Source organism: Sprattus sprattus, assembly GCF_963457725.1.
Source record: "Sprattus sprattus genome assembly, chromosome: 1".
Taxonomy (NCBI): Eukaryota; Metazoa; Chordata; class Actinopteri; order Clupeiformes; family Clupeidae; genus Sprattus; species Sprattus sprattus.
Window position 1 is genome coordinate 70,067,324 of NC_137920.1, and position 22,819 is coordinate 70,090,142.

At 39.5% G+C, this 22,819-nt stretch overlaps 3 protein-coding genes across 4 annotated transcripts; 2 read left to right on the top strand and 1 right to left on the bottom strand.

The window, feature by feature from the left end:
- Positions 1-1,061: 1,061 nt before the first annotated feature.
- Positions 1,062-10,329, top strand: LOC308383013 (E3 ubiquitin-protein ligase RNF4-like). Of its 2 annotated transcripts, none has more exons than XM_080860584.1 (8): positions 1,062-1,122; positions 3,442-3,529; positions 3,839-3,968; positions 4,432-4,508; positions 4,623-4,635; positions 4,834-4,933; positions 8,446-8,497; positions 9,836-10,329. In XM_080860584.1, exons 2-8 carry the CDS (start codon positions 3,518-3,520, stop codon positions 9,983-9,985), a joined length of 534 nt encoding a protein of 177 aa, XP_080716710.1. In that variant the 5' UTR covers positions 1,062-1,122; positions 3,442-3,517; the 3' UTR covers positions 9,986-10,329. The 2 variants fall into 2 exon arrangements, with proteins under 2 accessions (XP_080716710.1, XP_080716711.1); XM_080860585.1 differs by lacking the exon at positions 1,062-1,122 and adding an exon at positions 2,916-3,007.
- Positions 10,330-15,564: 5,235 nt separating this feature from the next.
- LOC308379670 (microfibrillar-associated protein 3-like) lies at positions 15,565-16,677 on the bottom strand (the record flags this gene model as incomplete). Its single annotated transcript, XM_080856905.1, has 2 exons — positions 15,565-16,337; positions 16,443-16,677. The coding sequence occupies 2 exons, from the start codon at positions 16,675-16,677 to the stop codon at positions 15,565-15,567; spliced, it is 1,008 nt and encodes a 335-aa protein (XP_080713031.1).
- Positions 16,678-18,163: 1,486 nt separating this feature from the next.
- Positions 18,164-21,637, top strand: LOC308383033 (reticulon-3-B-like; the record flags this gene model as incomplete). The annotated part of the gene is made up of 7 exons (XM_080860618.1): positions 18,164-18,245; positions 19,417-19,693; positions 19,957-20,095; positions 21,033-21,102; positions 21,193-21,239; positions 21,351-21,409; positions 21,589-21,637. The coding sequence occupies 7 exons, from the start codon at positions 18,164-18,166 to the stop codon at positions 21,635-21,637; spliced, it is 723 nt and encodes a 240-aa protein (XP_080716744.1).
- Between the last annotated feature and the right edge of the window lie 1,182 nt (positions 21,638-22,819).

Genomic DNA, 22,819 nt, shown 5'->3' on the forward strand with positions numbered 1-22,819 from the left:
GTTTGCAGTTCACACAGGGCTGTTAGTGTAAAATGAGCAGGTGTATATGATAGAATCGCTGCTGGGGGCATGTAAGTTGAATAAGCGTGTATTTTGTGGTATGGAGGATGGATAATGATGCTGTGAACTCAAAATTTGCACCAAAGGTTACAACATTTGTAACATGCTGTGGTGTCACTCCAAACGGTGATCATATACTGCTGCTGTTGACCAATTATTTGCGTTTTGTGTACAATGAAACCAATGTGTAAGAAATCGGTTGTACTTTTTTCCCCCTTTGTGTTTGTCTGTGTTGAGTATTTGGATGTTTGGTTGATTTTTAAATTATTTCTGAACTGTATTTATCACTACAAAACAAAGCATACCACAATTTAGGGAGCTGTTATTTGGAGAGTCGGTAGTGTCATGGGCAGTTAACACCATTGCAGTTGCACATTTCATTTAAGTAATTTATACGTATACTGTTAGAAAATGCATAAAGTGAATTTGAATCTATGTATATGATGTTATTTTTTTTGTTCTGTTGTTGAAGGTTAACATGTACCTGCCTGCCACATCCAACAGTGCCTGCCATTGTTTTTTTTTTCTGTATAGAGTGTATCTAAGTGTCCACCAGCTGCCTGATTATTTTACCAAACCCAAATTGTAGACTTGTAATAAAGGTTTTGACTTAACTTTTGCAGTACCTCTTTGATTAATTAAGATAAATAATATATTGTCTCTTTCCCACCATGAAATACAAAAGGAATATCTCTATATAACTTCTACATTGTGTTTTGTAGGGCATTGCCCTTGTGCCAATCTGGAATATGGCAAAAGCACACACTGTGTATTTTGGTCATAACTGTTAATCTTGGCCATGTCCATCATATATAGCCGCCAAAGGAGTCCACTGTCACACAGACATCATAATAGACAAGCAGCAATGCCTGCCTCTTTTAAAGCTACCTCAACCCCTGATGGTGTAATCTTATACCGTCGATGCCACTCCAGTCCTGATGGTGGCAGTAAATGTTGAAGTGTATATAGAGGATAACCAAGCTATATGAACCTCACAAGAACAAGACGTAGTTTTTGAATTTGCGAAAGACCCCGACAAATGGATTATTTTCACAACGTAATGTAAGTTTCCAGATTAAACGTCAATGTTTGAAATGGTCGTGAACAACTCATTCAGGTGTTCATGAGAGGATATTACCTTAGTTATAGTAATTATTGTCAATATCTCACTTAATTTAATGACAATTAAAATCCCTTACTAGACGATGCTAACGTTAGCTGCCCAGGTCGTTGGAAGGAATTCGGATAGCTATCGCTAGCTAGATAGCCAGTTAGCCGTGTATCATAGATTTCTTTGTGTCAGTCAACATCAAATGTTATACAACACAAGAAACATGGTGATCTCAAGTACAGGTATAGATCATTAATTTGCCTTTGTGTACCGTATCGTACTTTTACTTTTTGCTACGGATTCGAGGTTGCTTAACATCAACGCTGACCTTAACCTCGAAAACTTTGCTTTTGAGCGGTACCTAATGTTGACTATAATGATATGAAGGTGTCTAAGTTTAATAGCCCACGAGTTAAACTAATTGTTCGCTTGTCACGTCGACTACTTAGCTTTCTGGTGATACAGAAGCTGTTGTGCAAACGAAACTGACCGTGGTGAAGGTAGTTTGATGTTTGATATTCGCTGGATATTCGATTTGAAACTCCCGTAAATGTTCCAAGCACTTCAGCTTAATTACATGAACTTGTGCATGTATAGCCACTAAAAGAAAGTAACTGTATTTTTTGTCACTATCGATTTCTATCCGAAAACAGTTAAACGACACCTTCACTAATCCTTCAGGTCCTATGGGACTGTGTAAGGGACAGTCTACAAATTACAAATTTGAAGGTTGTTCGATTTGATATGATAGATGCTTTTAAAAATATTTACTGACGATTAAAAAAACCTTTTAAACCAATAGAACGTCCAAAACAGAGTTTGTGCCTTCGCTCAAAGCATACTGAGAAGAAACTCCCCGTAAAAGCTTGTAAAGATAAATCCTCATTCTGATGGTTGTAGTAGTTCCCGATTACTATGAGTCACTAACTATAGGTGAACATTTGCGATAGTCTCATTATATAGAAACAGGTGTGCATTATTTCAGAAAATGTTTCACCAAAAGTATACTAAGTGACCCTTTCCTCATTCTGAAGGGTGCAGTAGTTCCCTAACACAGTGTCACTTACTACAGGTGAAATTTTGTTAAAAAAGTAAATGACGTACATGGAAACGGGAGTAAACTATTTTAGAAAAATATTCACTACAATTTAGTAAGTGATTTTTTTTCCAATTCTGATGGCTGTAGTAGTTCCCAGTTACAGCATGCCATAAACTATAAGCGAGGTTTTGCTAAGAAATCGACGTACATCGTAAACATACAATTATAACATTATAACAAAATTACTCTTTGAGCTGTAGTATTTCCCAATTACCGTGTGTCACTTGTGTCATAGATGATAATTTGTTGAAAAATCAAATCATATGGAAACAGAAGTGATTTAAGAGTGTCACTTACTACAAGTGAGATTTAGCTGAAAAATAAGTACATGGACACAGAAGTGAAATATTATAGGAAAATGTTCTTTAAAATAGACTGAACTGACATGGTATGTCGTCTTAGTATAGATTTTAGAGCCATTATATCTGTAAAATATGTCTACATATTTTTCCAATTCCAACTGGGATGTCAAAAAGAAAACGCCAATGAAATGTATAATTTGTAGACGGTCCCTAGCTAACACAGAACGAAGCGACTGAATGTTGTGAAACTGTGTATATAAAAATCGATAGCGTCAAAAATATTGTTTATCTCTTTTGATTATATCGTATTTAAGTGGACTGTCCATGTCCTCCTTCATGTCATTAACATGGAGTGCTTTGTCGTGTCCAAATGTTAAAATCGAATATCTAACGTCGAACTATCTTTACCGCTGTACGAAACCGAGAGACAAAACGGTAGCATTAGCTGTGTTGATAAACCTTACGTGTCGTTTAGGGACCTTGTTGAAGTTGCTAGCTAGTTAGCTGGCCATACTAAGTAGTACGATATCCTGTTACACTTAATGTTTTGTTATACTTTGCATCTTGAAATACTGACAGGGAGACTTTGTCTGATTTTCAAAACCTAACATTGATTAGTTGACACAATGAACGTTTAGTTGCACCGAGATTGACACTTTCGCCATTGTAAATTGTGGTGTGTCTCACCATCAGCAAATATGTCAAACTATTTTTAGTTAGCCACTCTTGGCCAGCCACTACCATTGCGACAAGCTAGGTAGATGGCTAACGTTACCTTCTTAACGTTAGATAATGTGTTGACATAGATTTGCTTCCAAGAAATCCGCATGCTTACACGTAATGTTTTTTTTACCCCCTTAATGGAACAGTTAAAATCGAAAGTGCGAACGGAGGTGGCAAGTTTTCTGTACAGAACGCATCCAGCAGAATCTACATGACAGTGACATGAGTGGAACAGTAAGTAAGCTATTCATGCAAATATGGGCATTCGTGGTCACGGTATATAACTCGGGGTTTGCTGAAATCTAGGGTAAAATCCAAAGAGCATGGTATTTCTGTGTGTCATCTTCATCTGTGGATGTTGTTTCATAATATACAGCACATAGTGCAATTGGCATGAACTGGTGTCTGAGACTTGGACCCCTCTAAAAGACGTGTTACATGGAGTATGCGGTTAATGTATATATTTACCCAATGTACCCTTTAGGTACCTTTGTTTATATATTTTTCTGTCTGTGTGCTTACATTTGTTTGTTTTTATGTCAGACTCAGAGAAAGAAACGGGTTGGTGATGCTTGCTCAAGACGCGGGTCCAAGAGAAGTAGACGTAACACAGACAGCATGACCTCGGAGGAACCTCCAGAGACCATTGATGTCGAGAGTAACCGACTTCGGGGTAAGTTCCTGAAAACTACTGATGGAGTTTCACCAACGTGTGTTGGTGGTATAAAACTAAAATGTGTTACTTGTTAAGCTCAGTGTCACATCTTTCAGTTACAAGATGGATGGCTATAAATGTAGAAATAAACTAGCACCTTCTTTGTCCTCAGTGAAAAGTTGTATTTGGCGTCACAGATATCATTTGATGGAGTTAGATGTGGTTCCAATATAAATATATTGAATACGCTTTCCTTTCCCTGCTCCATGTTGTCATCTTTCCTGATTGGCATATTACCTGCATTATTTTAATATGACATTAAAGGAAGATGTGTAATTTCACTGGCTGTTGAGCTCAAATGTCAACAACCATTTGCCAGAGCCACGGACTATGCCTTAAGTTTGGATGTCAGAATGAACCATTTGTTTTATGTGATGTTTAGGTGAGGTTTTATCAGTTGTGTAATTTCATTTATTTGCAGGTGAAGAGGTAGTGGACCTAACAAGTGAAACCCCAGAAGCATCTGTGGTTGACCTCACAAACACTGACTGCGTTGTGGTGGGTTTTAGAATTAACATTTCAAATTGATTCTGTTTAATTGGATTTAATGGACATTTGTCTAATGGCATATGTTGTCGTCTCTTTCATAACTGCTCACCCCTTTTCCGGAAGCTGTTGGATGGAGGTAAGATTGACTTGCATTTATTCTTGAAAAAAGGCTTTTAGCATATCAATGTTTGCATGCCTGACAAAGCTAGCTCATCAAAAACAAAAAAAAGACAAATGATTGTTCTTGAACAATATGAAAAATAATGCTCCCACTGGCATAGGGACAAAATGAATTTAAAAAATTGTGAAAATGGATTCCCTGTTTATGTGTCAGGTTCCCAGAGCCAGCAAGGCAGAGCCACTGAAGGCTACGTTCTGATCAGCGATGAAGAGGAGACCCCCGGCATCACTCCATCTGCCAACTCTAGATTCAGGTAGCCTCCTTAAACACATGTTATGCATATTTCAGTGTTAAACAGGCATGAGAATCACTCACCTTTCAGCGAAATTCGCCGTTTTGAAAACAAAATAGGTGACCTACGTGAATCGTGTAGATTCGATGAGTTTTGTTTTTGTGGGGGGGGGGGGGGGGGACGACATATTTTTCATATTCAGATGACATGTACATTTGTAAGCATGCAACTAGTGCTGGCGGCGACAAGGTGCTCAGTGTTGCCAGATTGTAAATTGCGTATCATATCAAAGGCTCAAAATGATCGTATTTGGAGGATAATGAATTATATCTGTCAACACTGGGAAAGTTTGACCAATGACAGAGCTTGCGCAAGAAGGTGGAACGTAAGTGATACCCTTTCCAAAACGTGTAAAGGCGTAATAACTCATTTTTGAAAGACCCAGAGAAACAATAATATCCGACGAGGCAAAATCCCGGATAATTTTGGAATCCCTGCTGGACGCATTTTTTTTTGTGATCGGAATGTTAGCATATAAAACGTTAAAACATGTGTTCGGTAACTTAACAGGATGATGGTCACCTTAAGATACAAGTATGAACAAGTTAGCAATGATGTGATTAGCCTGGTTACGAGACGGCTACGGTGTGAATAACTGATGGTGTAAGATCATTTAGCTACATTAACTCAAACGCCACAGAGACTCCCTGTTCTAACTTTGAATCGCTCTGTTGGGGCAAAGTGGCCATTGCAAAGGTGTTTGACTACAGACAGTTAACGTAGCAAATAATTCCTACTATTGCAGCCAGTCAACCTACAAGCCTTGCAGGTATAAAACAAATCATGACGTCAGATGACCATTTTCAGTCTCGTTACCATAAACAAGACCCAATAAAGAGCAACCCTGAGCACTGACATGATAAGCACTTTGGTGACAAGAAAGGTGAGCATGGCTGCAAAGGGGATTCTTGTCACATGGAAGGCTTCAGTGATGCTCTGCTCAAAAAGGCCAAGTCGCCAAGCTAAGAGGCAAAGCAGTCAAGAGCAAGTGCCACTGGAAGTAGATGGATGGATACTTTAATAGGAGCTTAACATATATTTAAATATATATATCCAGTTATTCAACATAATAAATCAGCGGCGAAAAAAACAATAGAATCATATTTTCTTGACAAGAAGTCCATAAATTAAAAGAGATCCTTACATTTTGCATCATTTAGTACTTCTAAAGAATATATGATTGTATTGTTTTTTTCGCCGCTGATTTATTATGTTGAATAACTGGATGATGCGAGTGCATGGAAATATTAACGCGAAGGGCCTCGCCAATAAAATGTATTGAAATCTGAATTACATAACATTGTATTGGCTGTCAATCATGATGGAAGAGTAGACAAGTTAAGTTACGGCATCTCTCGTGGGGGCTATGCATTAAGCCATTTGTGGTGCCCTTGTCATTTTGTGCCTCATATACTGTAAATGATAGACCCAGTGACAGGCTGGCATGAAATGGCTTGCATAATACTAAGTAAGGAGGCCAAAATATTTTTTGACTCATGGCTGAAGCTAAGTTTCTCCAGCTCTCCCCAGGTTGGAAAAAAAGCATCTCGAACTGCATCAGATTGACGCTTTAAAATATGGAATATTTAAATTTTACTTACAGGGGGGGCACGCCCCCGGACCCCCCCTAGAGGGGTAATATCCTCCTCACCTTTTTCACCCCTTACCCGTTTTCATGCCTGGTTAAAGTAATTAGACCATCTCCTTGAATATCATGCCTCTTACAATCAATGTTGAACCATTATTATGCATCGAGTGTTGTACTGGAGTACTGACCTGCTATTTATGTTAGGGTGATTGATTGATAAGTAAAGTCAGAACGCCAGGTAGATAGTATTTCGTACTTAAAGAAGGAGTCAGCAATGCTAAAGAAAGACTGATGAGATTTGAGCTCAACAGCTAAACGAGTACACCCCTCACGTAAGTGCTGCTTCAGAAGGTCCACCCCCAAATTCATGTATGCGCATTGCCAAGGCAACGATAACGACACTAGGAGCAGGGCTAGCTGAGAAATGTCATAGTTGAATGCCAAACAAACATAATATATAATACAAACAAACAACATGCAAGCACTACATCCAAAACACAACGGAGTAAAAACTAGCGAGAGTTAGTTGTTCATATTGTTTTTACAGTGACCGAAAAGAGGACCGTACATTTGTATCAGCTAAGCCAAGAAGGAAGGTATTGTAACCTAGCATAACATCAATCCAAATACTCTTATATATTCTAGCAAACTCGTGTTTTTCACTTCGTGGCTATAAAAACCCTTTCAAGCGTACAGATAAATTCTATGATAAAGGAAACAACACGGCAGATAATAAATCGAACAGCAAGGTTGTGGGTAAGCAAACTGCCGCTACAGTTGCTGTGGAGCTCAAATGCAGACGACGAGACAATTTCCCAGAGCCAGCACAGCTACTCCAGGCAGCAGTGCTCACAACTCTCCTGCTCCTATAGCTAACATCACAACAGGAGCAAATCTCGGCAAATAAAAAAAAGCCCAATGTCTGAGCATGCAATTTAACATAACCTGGCACGAGAATGTGACACCAGCTAACCAGTAGCTGTCATCAACATTAGCAAATAGGACAAAACAGTACAGACATATCGGTTCTGTTAAACAGCAAAACTTTTATTACCCGCCTGACAAGCAGAAACAGAATGTTGTGTGATTCAGTCAGAACCACTTTGTTTCCGATTCACAGAGCCGGGACTTTGTACAAATGCCAGGTTAGACACACAAAATGGACAGTTATACTTGATTTATACTAATGTCGCAGACACTTTTGAAATGGTTGCCGACAAAAAAAGAGTGTTCCTCAGGCTGCTGCATTTATTCTTCAGAGAACAGTTACCGCCCACGTCATTACATCGAGTGTTGTGTGACAACACCAAAGGCATTTTTCTTCTGTTACATTGTTGACTTTTTGTATCAGATTGATCTTGATAAAAAGTCAACGGCGCGTGCCGTCTATCTAGACCAGGGGCCTCAAACTCAGGCCCGGGGGCCGATTCCGGCCCGCAAAGTTCCATTGATATTAAAAAAATTGAAAAGTTCCATTGATTTAAATGGGCCCCATTTGGCCCCCCAATGACCAGACTGGACACTCATCGGCCCCCACGTAATTCGAGTTTGAGACCCCTGATCTAGCCAATCACACTTGCGCGACACTATGTGACGAAATCAGCGAGAGTAGAAATTTCTCTTGGTAGCGACGGTTAGAAGTGTTGACCAAGGCATCACTTTGGACCATTGGAATCACTTTACTGTAACTTTTAAGGACATTTAATATTTTTTGTTCAATTGAATGGGATGAAAAGCATACATGTGCTCATACAGCTTTCAGGATTGATCACTAAAAGTCATACAAGGGTAATAATCTTCTTAGGTTATGGGTAACATGTAGGCTTTGAGTTAATGATTCACCTCATCAAAATCCCAGATAACAAAATGAGATTATCTTTTATAGGTCGACAACAGGTGAAGTGAGTTGTCTCGTATGCTTCAACACATATAATGAGGTAAGTACTTGCATCATGTTCTGTTATCTTCCGAATGGTAAAGTTTTCACACTTAGTTAATCAATGATATGCCCTTGTGTATTAACTACACAAACAGAAACTTTGAAATTGATGGAATATACTTACAAATAATTGGCCAGAAAAAAGACTTTCGATATATTATTGAAAGCCCTAAAAAAACAGTTGAACAATTTGGTTGTATGTGACATTTATTTAGTTCCAAGTGTATTGCCATGCACAAACAAACCAGACTATACGGTACATTTGTATCAATTTTGCCTTAGAAAAGAAAGACCAGTGTGCTGGGAGCTACTGATTGTTGTAGGTCTTCAGTTTGTGCATTAACCTGTTAAATTTGTTATTTTTGTCATTAAAGGCACCCAGTGCAACTTTCGAGGCTTAAAAATAAACATTCAATTTCTAGTCTTTTTTACACGTAGTAAGTTTCAATAACTCCATACCATTACATATCGACATTCAAGGAGCAAAGATGAGACGTCGTTGTGTGGTGAGAACTGATAGGAAATCGTAAACAACAACAATCGCCGCCATTTTTCCCCCAAATCTGTATTTATTGGTGCCACTGTCAAGCTAAGAAGGCACCGGATGCCTAAAAGAGCCCGGTCGACGTAATGTTGACGCTTGAGTGACAGTTTCTATGCCAACGTTAGCATTACGTAACCCGGCATCTGTATTGCATCTATATTGCTAATAGTAATTCCTCCTTTTGTGCGACAATATTAAGCGACTAAAAAGTAGCTGATGGCTTTCGAACAACTCTTGAGACTCTCTGACTGATAGCCAAAAAGTGTCGGGGTATATAGTGTCCGTTTAGGCACAATATTAAGCGACTAAAAAGTTTTAGCTACACCTGCCTGATAGTATTCTGTAAGTTAGCAATGTCCGCTAGCATATCAAAGCTAGCAATCCCCCGTTGTTCTTTAGTAAAATGTTGTGCAAACAATGCCCTGTTTTGTTCAAATGTAATTGTGGGTGCCGTCAGATATGTCTATAAATCACAACACATTAAGGAGTTTCTTAATTTAAGCACAACAACAGATGAATAGCTTCAAGCTAACAAGATGGCTTGTTACACTAGCACGAGCTAGCTAGCTGATGGAATGTGCTTACTTTGATACATACATTTGATTTATATAAACTAGCGAATCAACAACTTTCCTACCAAAGTCAAACATCAAGTACATGGTTGTTTTGGTTGGTTTATTGTAGGTCAAATACAAGCAAGCCGGTCTCAGGTAGCGAAGTTCAATGCTCTGAAGTAAATCGCATTATGAGCGATAAAGAGCCTGGGTGACGTATTTTTCTGTTTCCTTACAGATTGTGCAGAGTGGCAGAGGAATGGTGTCTACCCTGTGTGGTCACATGTTCTGTAAGCAATGCCTACGCGAATCCCTTGACCGGACACATGCCTGCCCCAGGTGCCAAACTAAACTGACTCGTAGACAGTACCATCCCATCTATTTCTAACTTTGGTAGAAGGATGATGTGCATTTATCTGTAAATATGTTTTACCCCATACCTACCACAACACACACACACACACACACACACACACACACACACACACACACACACACACACACACACACACACACACACACACACTCACACTCACACTCACACACACACACTCATGCACTCATGCACAAAACAAGGGAGCAATACCTTTGGAGGAAAGGAACTCACTATAGTTGGTCAACTTGACTTTTTTTTAGTGAGCGAGTTTGAAAACAGTCAGTGTGCGTTTGCTTGTACAATTACTTTTCAGTGTGTGTTCGTAATTGTTTTGCATCTCTGTATTTCATTTCTGTTTATTTATATTTGCTGATTTCTATTAATTGAATTGTATTACTCAAATGTAAATAAAAAATAAAATGAAATTCAATGCGTTTCTTTAGACTCTGGTGACGCCCAACAGTATGCAGCGGAGATTAATTCACACCTTTATTAAATGTTCAGTCTTGCGATTCTGGCAATGGGTTGTGATATGAGCTCAACAGCCAATCAAATAACACCCTTCCTTTCTGTGCTCCTAAAGCAACGTGTTGATTGGCAAAGATGGTTTTAACCTCGATTTGAGCCACTTTGTTTCCTGTTTGTCAGGAGTGTGTAGGAACAGCACACACAGAACAGACGGCCAGAGGCCTTGTGAGGAGCAATTTGTTCAACTTGATAAGAAGTGTATCGGGTTAGAATTGTGAACTACTCCTTTAAGGTAGTTGAGTTGTTGCTACTCGACATGCTTCTCTTTGAGTCATAGCACATGCTGTTATGTCTTTAACTGAACAGAAGGGGTCCCCACAAATGTCTGAGCACGGTGTTAAAAATATACAATTATCTTCACCGCTACAGTGTTAAGATTACACAATGGCAACTTTATTGATGGGGAGGGCCACAATTTTTTTTAATCTGCTACCATAGTACAGCGCACTTCCACTAATCGGACATAAGAAAAATACCATTTTAAATAAGACCAAAATATGTGTATACACTTCTCTGCATGTTTGTTGAACTAATATACAGTTTAAGGAAACAAAAATAACCACATTACTGAGCGATTTCTTTTCAGTGCAAAGGGCTCTAATAAATCAAAATCACCATTCAATGATGGCACAAAACAACATTAATAACCATGTTTGTAGTGCATGTATTATTTCCACTCCACTTTTAAGATTGTATTCACATTTTCCCCGTATATCTGTTCTACCGTACGCAAAAATCAGTATGACCTGCTTCTCCCTTACTCACCTGATGTATGATACAGTACAGTATAGGGCAGTTCACTCCACTCGGTTGGAGGAGCCCTGCAAAACCGGTGTGTTGCCGTAACAACAGCTGACAGCTTGTCAAGGCCACCATACGCACTAGCAACACTATTAACAGCGTTAAAAATGTCCGTGCCCTTGGTGGTATCATGCAAAGACACCAACTTTAATAACTCCTTGTGCACTTCAAATTAACTGTTGTTGTTAAAATCAGTAGCTGGCTAACATCCATCACATCTGTACTCTCATCCAAGGTCAAGGAGAAGTAGCCTACTTGCAGTCATTTCATGAATTGTTTCAGCTTCCTTAATCGTGAATGTCAAAAATTCTGCTAGTCACCATGCGACGGGACAAGGAGACTGTTATTTTTAACCAGGTTGTCGCCAAAAGCTTTGGCCATTTCCTCGGCACGCCTCTTCACAATCTGACAAGGGCTTCTTTGCTTTGGCAAGCTCAAGTGCAACAGCATAAGGTGCCTTGAGTGAAGACTCCTCGGGCCTGATTTACTAACATTGCGACCGCAGCTTAATCTGCGGGTTTTTGCGCATTTTCCGTGGTATTTATCAAACCAGATCCGCGCTGGGCACTCTGTGCTTACTCCGCCCTTTAGGGCCTGATTTACTAACATTGCGACCGCAGCTTAATCTGCGCCTTTGCCAGGCGCACATTAACGCACGTGTTTTTCTGCATTTTCTGTGGCATTTATCAACCAGATCCGCTGGGCAATCATTATTTAGTGCACCGTTAAAAGACGGGAGAAATCGCCTGCAAGTTACTGCCACCTTGGAGATTCGAGAAAGAAAAAAAAACTGGTTCAGCGAAGAGGAGATAGATGTATTGGTTCACGTTCGCTCAATCACTGAACCTGATTCAATGGGCACGCGGTTATATTGTTGTTCTGCCCGCCATCACCTACAGCGAGATGTTTAAAAGAACACGATTTCACACCCACAAAGCGTAAAAATGCGCTTCGTCTCAAATGTGCCTCCTTTGTAAATACCGTTTTATGTTTACGAACGCTATTTTATGCCTGAAATGGGCGCAATCCTGTTAGTAAATCAGGCCCCTGGTGTGGTTGTGGCTCTGGTTAAAAGTTGCTGTAGTTGGTGTACTTTTGACAGCGGCCCTAGCTGTTGCTACTTCTCGTATTTAGCTTTGTGCTGTGGTGGCGACTTATGTTGAAATCTTTCATGGCTGATTATGTTTCTTATCAATCGAGACACATGGGTTTGCCTTTAAATTCTGTGAACAGATAATCTGCTTCCCATCTCGCCTGAAAACTTGATCAAGAGAATCGTGTCTTTCTCTTTGCACTGCTCGCGGCTATGGCTCTCTCTCTCTTCCTCGCTGAAGGAGAAAGTGGATAGAACGATAGATAGATTTTTTATTAATCCTGAGGGATTTTTTTTTTTCTTTAAAGACCCGGGCCCCCAGCATGTAGGCCTGATATTCACACACACACACACACAGACACACACACACTCCCCTACACATGTTCGAGCAGAATCACACATCATCTGTTACACACATCTTGTTTTAAATTTATTCTGTTTATTATTGACATTTTTTTCTCCCTTAAAGTTAGCCATCACTTTGTATTAACAGGACACATTATGTCCAGTAACAGCATAAAAAAAGGGCCAACATATACTGTAAATCAAACCAACAATATTTATTGATTGATCTTGAAAGTATTTGCCTACAAAAGCGAAATAAGTCATATAGAAAAGGTTTATAGTTTTATTTTTAAACCTGAAAAAAAGTCAGTCAGACAAACCTCTAGCAGCATCGCAGCATCTATTCATACATTTCATAATATGTTTTCTCAAAAATAAATACAGGCAATGCACTATGTCTATAACTCCCATGCCATCAAGAATACCAGGTTCAATGATTTTAAGTGAACTTCATATAAAAAAATTATGTGATAATTGTACACAAAATGGAATTTCACACGCTTGCACAATAGTTAGCCAACCTTACCTAATGGCTTCGGTAAGTAAACAGACCACTCCCTGCAGATTAGCCTATGAAATACTAGACCATTAAATCATTTTCATGATCAGTACCTGAAGGAGTAAGAGGCTTTACTTCCCCATCAAATTTTGCTTTCTATAATGTAAGTAATATAAAAGATGTGTCCTTGATCTAGCAAATGGTTGTTGATATTTGAGCTCAACAGCTAATCACATACTTTCCATTCTCCTGAGACAACTGAGAGAAAACACAGTTATTGCTATTCAGTTAACTTCCGAAGAGGAAATACCAGCTAGTTGAGTAAATTGTTAAGTTAACTTGGACCACAAACATTTACATTTACAGCAGTAGAGAATTTATTTAAGATCATGTTATTGCCATAGCTTAGTTTTGGTTGACAGCTGTGAAGCTTTGCAATATGCAGCACTGACCTGTTCGTGGTAGTTGGTCAGACAGAACAAGGTAAGTAAAACATACTAGACGGATGACACTTACTTTCACTGACAAAAGGCAAGGCCAACTATATAGGAAGAAGAGGGGCAATGAGGCCCACTCTCCGAGGGTAAAGACGTGTTCGATGAGAAACCATGGTTAGCACTGGGCTTCTTAGATTGTCCTGGGGTTCTACAACAGGCTGATGCTCCTTTGGGTCATCCCCTGGAAGGTCTGCTGGCTCCACAAAACGGCCATTTAAAAAGCACAGGTTGTGCAGGAAGATGCATCAGGACGTAACCAATGGGGCAAAGGTACGTGTCTGTACAGACACAATCATTCTTGATAGCAGTTACTATTCCGCATACCTACTCAGAAAGCCCCACAGGTCTCTTGGGTAGTACACTTGGGTAGTCATTTTATGCATATTTCCTTTTCATAAGCATATACACCTTGTCACAGATATATAATGTTATATTTTAGTTACCTCAAGGGCCTTAAAAAGAGCTTCCACTACCTCATCCCAAAGGCCGTATCTATTACACATCGTGCTTTTGCCAGGTGTCTGTCGTATCTGGCCTAAGCATGCTTGCGATAAGGGGGTCATCAAACTGATGGGGGTTAGCAAGGCAAGGAGAGCCCCATCACCAATCGGGCTCTGCCCCACCCATGATCATGCTCCCTCACTACGGTTTCTATAAGGGCAGACACAGTTTTGCATGGCAGATCTCCCAAAAAGAGCCAAACAACAGGAGTATTCAGTCATTTGGCTGCAAATATGCCCCCCTAGTGTCACTCTGAACAAAGGGGACATACTAATTAATATGTACAATACACTAATAAACACATAATCTGAAACACTATTGCATTTCTGCCATCTAAATCCTACACACTGCGCCTTTAAGTCTCCTTCATGTCATGACTATGAAGTAGATCTAAAATTCTTGTTCCACTTGAAAATGTCCACAGAGTCTGGTTTTACAGGTTGTGTTGCATTGCATTCGCCCCTTCATCCAGTCTCTTATGGTTTTGTAAAAGGACAAGCTGTTTTGGTTTTGTTAAAGGACAAGCTCTTGTAATTTGCAATGGTGACTTGAACATTTTATCTTAAAATGTACTCAACATATACTGTGGTTATAAATATGATGTCTGCACTATATTGATGGTTCGATCCTGGCCAATTTGATTTATTTGATTATGGTCAGTTAATGCTTGTAGTCCATGGAATGGAAAAATGTGTCCATGGCATTGCGTATATTGTTAATTATCCCATCTACAGTAGCAGTGCTTTGAATAGCTGGCTTAAACTTGTACAGTGGTGACAACTTCCTGCAAGGCAGTATGTCCAAACTGAGATGGCATCTCACACAAATGATGCGAAATACCTAAATGATGACTGGACCGAGCAGACAATAAGCCATGTGTCTCCCACTGTGTTGGTGTACAGACCGTGTCAGTCATGTGGCAGGCATAGCTCCAGTGAATGGCTCTTATTTTGGTGCCCTGGAACTGAGTGCTCCTGAAGTGAAGATTACGATGTCCTGTTTGTGTTCTTCTGAGGCTGAACGCACTGAATCTATAACTTGGTATAGTACTTATTCATCATCTGCTCCAAGTGTGTGTACCAGCTCTTTAATGGAAACATTACTCAGGCAATACATCCAATGAAATCAGAACAAAGTAATAACTGCAAGCAGCTAACACTTGAAAAACAAAAACAAAATGACAGCAACCACCAGAAGAACCCCAAACATAACCCCCTCCCATTTGGTAACATAGCCCTATTCTGCTGCAACAGTGATATCCGATTATCATATATAATATGTGTCAGCCTTCGTAACTGAAAGCCACAAAAGAGTCCTAACCGAAGGCCTATGTGTTTACGTCAATGTCATTATGGTCAGCAGTGCTTGACTGTAGCATGGACACTCTGACATCACACTCCTCGTTCTCCTCACTGACAGCCACAGCAGCCTTGTGGGTGCTAACGGGGTGCACAATAACCTTTATGTCCATGCTATTCACCGCTGGGGTGTCTTCCCTTTCTTCCTCAGGATTCCCGTGACTGAGCTGTCCATCTGTTGGAGGGACACTTCTGGTCACCTCCCCACTGTTGCCATCACAGGCAGCACCTAATGCCTGTGGTGACTTGTACCCCGACCTTGTTGAAATGTCATCAACAAAGGACTTGCAGTTCAGAATAAGTGGAGGCAGTGGGACACTACGGGCCAGTTCTTCCATGTGCCGGGCAAATTCCTTCGTCTTGAACTGTGTGACCTTGGCCAGCTCTAAGGTCTTGGCTGAGGTGATGATGGGAATCCGTTTGGCGATTTCAAAGGCCTTCTGCAGTTTTTCAGCCCCCTCTGTGCGGAAGAACTCATTGATGGCACGTTCTGTCTTCCTCAGGTGGGAGCTGACCATGCAGAGGCGTATGATGTTCAGTATCGTGATGATTGTGAAGGCGATGAGGCAGACAATTACATAGTACAGTCCTAGGCCACCGTCTGTGTAAGCCACCCGTAATGTGATGGTGTAGTTTGATGTTCCATTTGAGCTTGAAGGCATACATGTGTACCTGCCCCTGTCCTCAAATGTTACTGTGGTAATGTTCAGTATTCCCTGGTCCAATATCAGCCATTTGCCACCTAAATGAATCACACATTTAAATAGTAATATATAAATAGTTATCCATATTAATTACTTTTAAAAATAATTTAAAAAGGTCAGCCAATACCTATAGGCCTACTTACCCCCTTCTTTTTCATCCAGTATATGCCCTTTTGAATTGTACCACAGAATATCGTCGTGGCTTCCAGTTACATTGCATTCAATAAGTGTGCTGCTTCCCTCTTTCACGACTATGTCCCTTAAGGCTGGTAAATCAGCCAGGCCTTTAATGATATGTGGATCTCCTTTTCCTACCATGACAAGAATTACTATGACACAGGTGAAAATGTGCCTGCTGTTACTGTTCAGTTTTGCCATCTCGGTCAAGAGGGGATCTAATCTGTTTCAGGGTGTAAAAAAGTAATGACATTACTTAATGGCAATTCAGTGACTGTAACAAAACACGACAGGTAGTAGCCTAAATGTAAATAAGTCTATTAAGTTCATTTTAAATTCGTACTCACCGAAGTTGTGATTGAAGCCTGCGCGTTGAAAATATAGTGTCCAAGATTAAGATGCAACAGGTGGACTATGTTAATCGCCTAATCATGAATTGCTGTGCAATGAGTGTTTAGCGTAAATATTTACAGACGTATCGTTAGTCTACTAGGATTCGATGCCGATTAATTAAAAAGACATATAAAAATAGTAATTTGTCGTAGTTTGTTCACCTCGCCACAACTGGAAACAGTTTCCTTGTTCAATAGATAGGGGCGGGCTTAGTTGTTGATCCAGTTTATGCGTTATCACGTCCACCCACTGACTGAATGCGTGTCAGGTATCAGACGTCGTTGATCCAGCCCCTAACATAGCCTATTACCTTACCATTACCAGCCTAATGCAGTGGCAAGTGCGGAAGGGAAAGCATTTCAAAGCAGATGTTATGATGAATGTTCAACTCCCTCCTGGAAACGTAAAGTAGGCTATGATTTTAATTGTAAAAGGGCCTAAATGTGTGTCATTTTGCTTGGAGATAAAAATCAAATCCTATTTTTGTCATTTTATTTTCTCTATTATGTCTTCATAGAACTGCCATAACTGAAATGAAATGTCCAACTTGCTCAGGAGATGGCGCCAATGTATCACTGTCTTAGTCTTTTCAATTCAATGTTAAATTTGTATTTATTAGATAAATACATGAAACTGTAATACATAATTTTAGACATTTTGACTCACTTAGTGCAATGATTTGTAGAAGAATATATTTAGAAGAAGTTTGAAATGTGCTGAAAAGTATATCTTAACATGGACTCGTGTCCACTAAATCTTCTGCAAGCAAGTCTTGTTAACTGGCTTGGCAGCATTGCATTCATTTTACTTTCTAAGGTTGCTCAGCCTGTCTCGCCTGTTACCTAATCAGGAGCTAGGAAAAGGAAAATGATTGGGTCTCAACCCAGTGCACCTGGAGTTGTTTGTGGAAAAGATTTGCCTGGGAGGACTTGAGGACTCTTCTTGCTTTGAACTCCCATAACATTTCTGAAGGCCATGAAATAAGTTATCGGTAATAAAGTTAATTAAATAATTTGAAAAAAATCAGGAAAACAGTGTAAACATCTGAAATACCTACACAGCGGAATTGTGTTTTTAAAATACATACCTTCTTTGGCAACACAATTTGGCCTGGGTGATTTTTCACACGAATGCCTGGCACCTATGAACTTTAAAGACACGCCCCCATTTAATGCTTCCATTCCCAAGTTATTTAAGGAATACGTAAGCTCCAGACGTCATACCACCTGACAGAAATCATTCTGAAAATCCTGAGAAGTGATTCTTGACTGTGTTGTAGTACAGCGGTGACAAAATGGCAGAGGCAACGGCTCAGTTTGCTCAGATCACAACATCAGGGCTGAATTCAATCGCATCACTTAGAGATTCTTTAACAGGTGAGTTGTAAAGTAACTCTTATAATTAATGTAGATTTCCTCATTATGGATTTTACTGATCAATGCTCTCTGTTTCACATCAAATGGTAGAGTACCAGTTACGACATTGGAGGTAATTGGAATTGGGAGTTTGATATGCTGACTACTAATTTATGTGTGAACTTTTTTACCAAAGAATAGGAAGCACATATTCTTTTATCAAAACAGATCAGTTAAGGAAAACAACAGTAATCTCTGCAGTCGAGAATTTTTTTGTAATATTTCTGAGATTCTTTTTGTGAAAATGTATTATTATTACACAACCCACTAAGGTTTGAATTGACATGTTTACCAACTGAACATGATAAAATAACTTTACAAGGTTTGAATCTTGCAATGAAACATTTTAATTAACACAAATACCTATTGAGTGAATGATGAAATGTAATGCTTCCTACAAACGCTTCAACTACTATGAACATTTCCATGTTGCCTGTGTAATAAAAAGAATATCACCAAAGTATTTTAATCACTTTTGATGTAGCTGGTTGGAAATGGAACCAGATGAATAAAGAGCTTAAAGTTTCTTTCTTTGTTTCAAACTGACCTAGTTTCTCCATCATTGTAAGGCCTAGCACATGACTTTCATTCCAATGCCTTTGTTGTGTTGGTTGCTTGTATAATTCTGCGACCTGAAACAGGGATTATCCTCACATAGGTTAGCTCTCACATGCAAAACTAGAAACTAGGACTAAAATGGCCTTTTTGGTTACTATGGTCACTGTTGAGTGGCAACAGACATATTTGCACAGATTATTTTATCACACTCCTAATTTCGTTGTATGTAAAGCTATACAACGACAATAAAGACTTTCGATTCAATTAAATGATGTTACTGCAACAGTGAGAACCATAACTACAGAGGACCCTTTCAGTGTAAAGGGCATGTCAGTTTCAACAACACAGGTGCCACAGACTGTAGGCTAAACTTTGGCTCAGAGTCTATAAGCCATGCACTGGTTACCATGTCACTGTCCTGAATCAGCATATCCTGTTTAAGGCAATATCATGATAGTTTACATTCAAAAAAGAGCTGGATTTGATTGGCCATCTGGAAACTGCATACAACCAGTGGAGCCATCACATACGTAAACCTATTAAATGAACCAATGGCCTTCTCTTGTCTTCACAGATGGACCGGACTCTGTGGAAGAGCTAGTCTCCCTTCCATTCCCCATTCAACCTCCATCTCTCTCTGCAGTGCAGGAGCTGGTGTACTGGCGGGAACCCAAGAAGTCGGGCCTAGTGTTTGGTGGCTCTCTGTTTGTGCTTTTTGCTCTGGCCACATGCAGCGCCATCAGTGTCGTGTCCTACGTGCTCCTGGCCATGCTCTGTGTCACTATCACCTTCCGTGTGTATAAGTCCATCATACAGGCTATACAGAAGTCTGATGAGGGTCACCCGTTCAAGTAAGTCAGGAGGAGGATTATCGAAGAACTCAAAGAAGCGGGATGTGACTTGAGCCATGACTTGAGTGCTCTGAATTGTATTAGGCGAGAGTACTGGGCTTATTGACACACACGCACACACACACACACACACACACACACACACACACACACACACACACACACACACATCATATCAGGTTGTGGTCCCTGTAGCATGTGGTCCCCATAGTTGTGTACTTGTAATTCCTATTTGTGTGTAATTCTGTTTTTTTTTTTTATAGAAAACTGATGGCAAGAGACATCACTATTTCACCACAGAAGTTTCGGAAGCATGTGGACTATGCTCTGATCCATGTTAATCGAGGCCTCTTGGAGGCCAGAAGATTGATCCTGGTGGATGATGTGGTGGATTCGATGAAAGTGAGTTTCTCTTGACTATACTATTGTGTTCTTTCTGAAAAAAATTTGAAGGGTGGTGGAAGGAGTTGGAGATTCTTAATATTTAATAGTCAACAAATACGATATACAGGAAGCACATTAAGGACTCACCACGCCACACCACAGTTTATCAATCAAAAATGGATACAGTGACTTGATGAATCTTTCTTGTAAATAGAGAGGCCAAGTTTACTTTATCTTGTGGTGTAGTTGTAAAATCTATTATGCATTGTAACAGAGACTTTCAGGCCACAGTGTGATTATGACTGGGAGAGCAAAAATGCCTGGCAGATGAACAGATGGATTAAAAGAACGGAGCTATAGAAATTACACAAGCTTAGTGATTAGTCCGCTATGTGGGTCGTTCCATTGTGGATTCACTTTCCACACGTGTGTAGGTTTGGCAGTATTTTCCAGGTTTACATGTCATATACTCACTAAAGAACAATGCAAGGACATATTAGCAACCAATTGACTGAATGCATCTAAAAAGGCATTAGATAGTTGCCCACAAACTTGGCTTACAGATGCCAAAATACAGCACAACTGGCACTGATAAAGCTTGCTACCTGATGTATATTGGTGTGATATTTGTGTTTTAAAAACAGTTTGTACATATTTCCTTGGTTTTTGACCCAGGGCACAAAACGGTACATACAAAAACATACCTTTTAACTAGAAAGGCGCAAATACGAGAAGGCCAAATGCCCGTTTCGTATTGCTTAATAAAGTAAAAATAAAATTGTCATGTTACATCCCTTCTCCATGTCTCTTGGAAATCGGCGTGGTAGTTTTTGCATAATCCTGCTAGACAAACAAACAAACAAACCAACAGACGTTAATGAAAACATCACCTCTGAAGCGGAGGTAAAAACAGTAAAAACCTGCATAACATTTAATTTCACCTTAACTTTTTCAGTTGGCTGGTGTTATGTGGCTGTTGACATTTGTGGGAGCTGTCTTCAATGGTATCACTATCTTAATTCTAGGTAAGATGGTAAATGGTAGGCTAAACTCATTTCTTGTTAACTAGTGTTTATGTTCATACAAGTTAATTTCATATTTTACTTTTCCAACAGTGGACATCATTTTCTTCAGCACACCTCTGGTGTACGAGAAATATAAAGTAAGTGTTTGTGTGAATATTACTGCAATACTATGTCATCCTTCAGTCCATTTTCAGTATAGTTTTACCTCATACTCAGTGTATGGTAATTGTTTATTTTTCCCAAACTAGACTCAAATTGATCGTTACATCGAAATTGTTCGTTCTCAAGTTGAAACCAAGCTGGCAAAGTAAGTCTTTCTTTCTTCTTATGTAATTCATCATCCCTTCAGGTGTTATTTTGTAGCTTCACTGTGCAATACAAGAATGTTAGTATATTTTCTAACATACATTGTAAGGCTTAGAAAATACGGTGAACTACTAGCACGAAATGAGAAATTCTTACTGACATTTCCCCCTTATGTCTAAGGTTACAAGATAAACTCCCAGGAGCGGTTAAGCGCAGCAAAGCAGAGTGATCCTCGATTATATCCCAAAGGGCCGATGCTCCTATTGCCAGCTACAAATGCCAGTTTTAGCCCTACTCTGATAGGACCAAAATGTTTTTTAAACTTCTCCTCTACTGCTGTATGTCTTTGCAAATATTGGCAAGGTTGTTGTGCTGTTTTATTTAAACCATATATTTGTCAAACCTTTTGAATCATTACCATTTGGGTTAAATAAATGGGGCACTTTAATGTACACTATGCCTGGTGAGAGTCATATGTATTGTAATGACATTTCATATTTCATTTCACGTTACATTTAACAAGGTATTTCCTGTTTATCAAACCAGTTTCAGGCGAATGCAACCACCTCTCAAAAATCTAATGTTGATATCAAGAATGAAAAAGTCCCCATTGTGCTGTTGCTTGAAAAAGCATCCTCATCATGTTATGTGTTCTCTTACTGCCTTATTGGCCTCATGTCTATGTTAAGGTCTAGCATAAAGCCGTATAGGGAGATGGTATCTATAATTTGCAGTTGCCAACACATTTTTCACTTCCAAACTTGTTTGACTTTGACATCATGAGAAGAAACACACAAATCCAGCTTATAGTGTTCATCTATGCCCAACCGACGTAACAAAATAAATTACCTTGGACTTGAACCTGTGCTGTTCAGGGCAGCCTATATGGCTCGAGGCTGAAGTCTGAAGCCCCTTGCCTTCAAGGGTTTGGAGATGAACAACTATAGTTGCTGGTTAAAAATGATGAACAGGGACAGGTTAAAAATGTGCAAGTTTATGTGTTAAATGTGCCTAATGATAAGTGACTGCTCTTTCTGCCATAAATGTGCACATTTTTTCCATTTTCATCATTTTGAACACAGAAAGTACCCCTACGGGAAGTTTGTGGCAAATTCATAGGATGAATTAGAACTGCAAACAATCACACATCACTTTTTCATGCCATCACCTCAGGGCATAACATCATAGCTGGAGCAGGTAAGGTCATCTAGGTGCAGTAAATGCATGAGTGCAGTTTTTAAGACTACGGGTGCGGTTGTATGGTATGGTGCATGCATATCAAAACAAGGGGCAAGCATTGCTACAAAAATGATATTTATGTTAAAGGCACCCAGTGCAACTTTATGTAAACATTCAATGAAAAATAAACATTCCATTTCTAGTCTTTTTTACACGTAGTAAGTTTCAATAA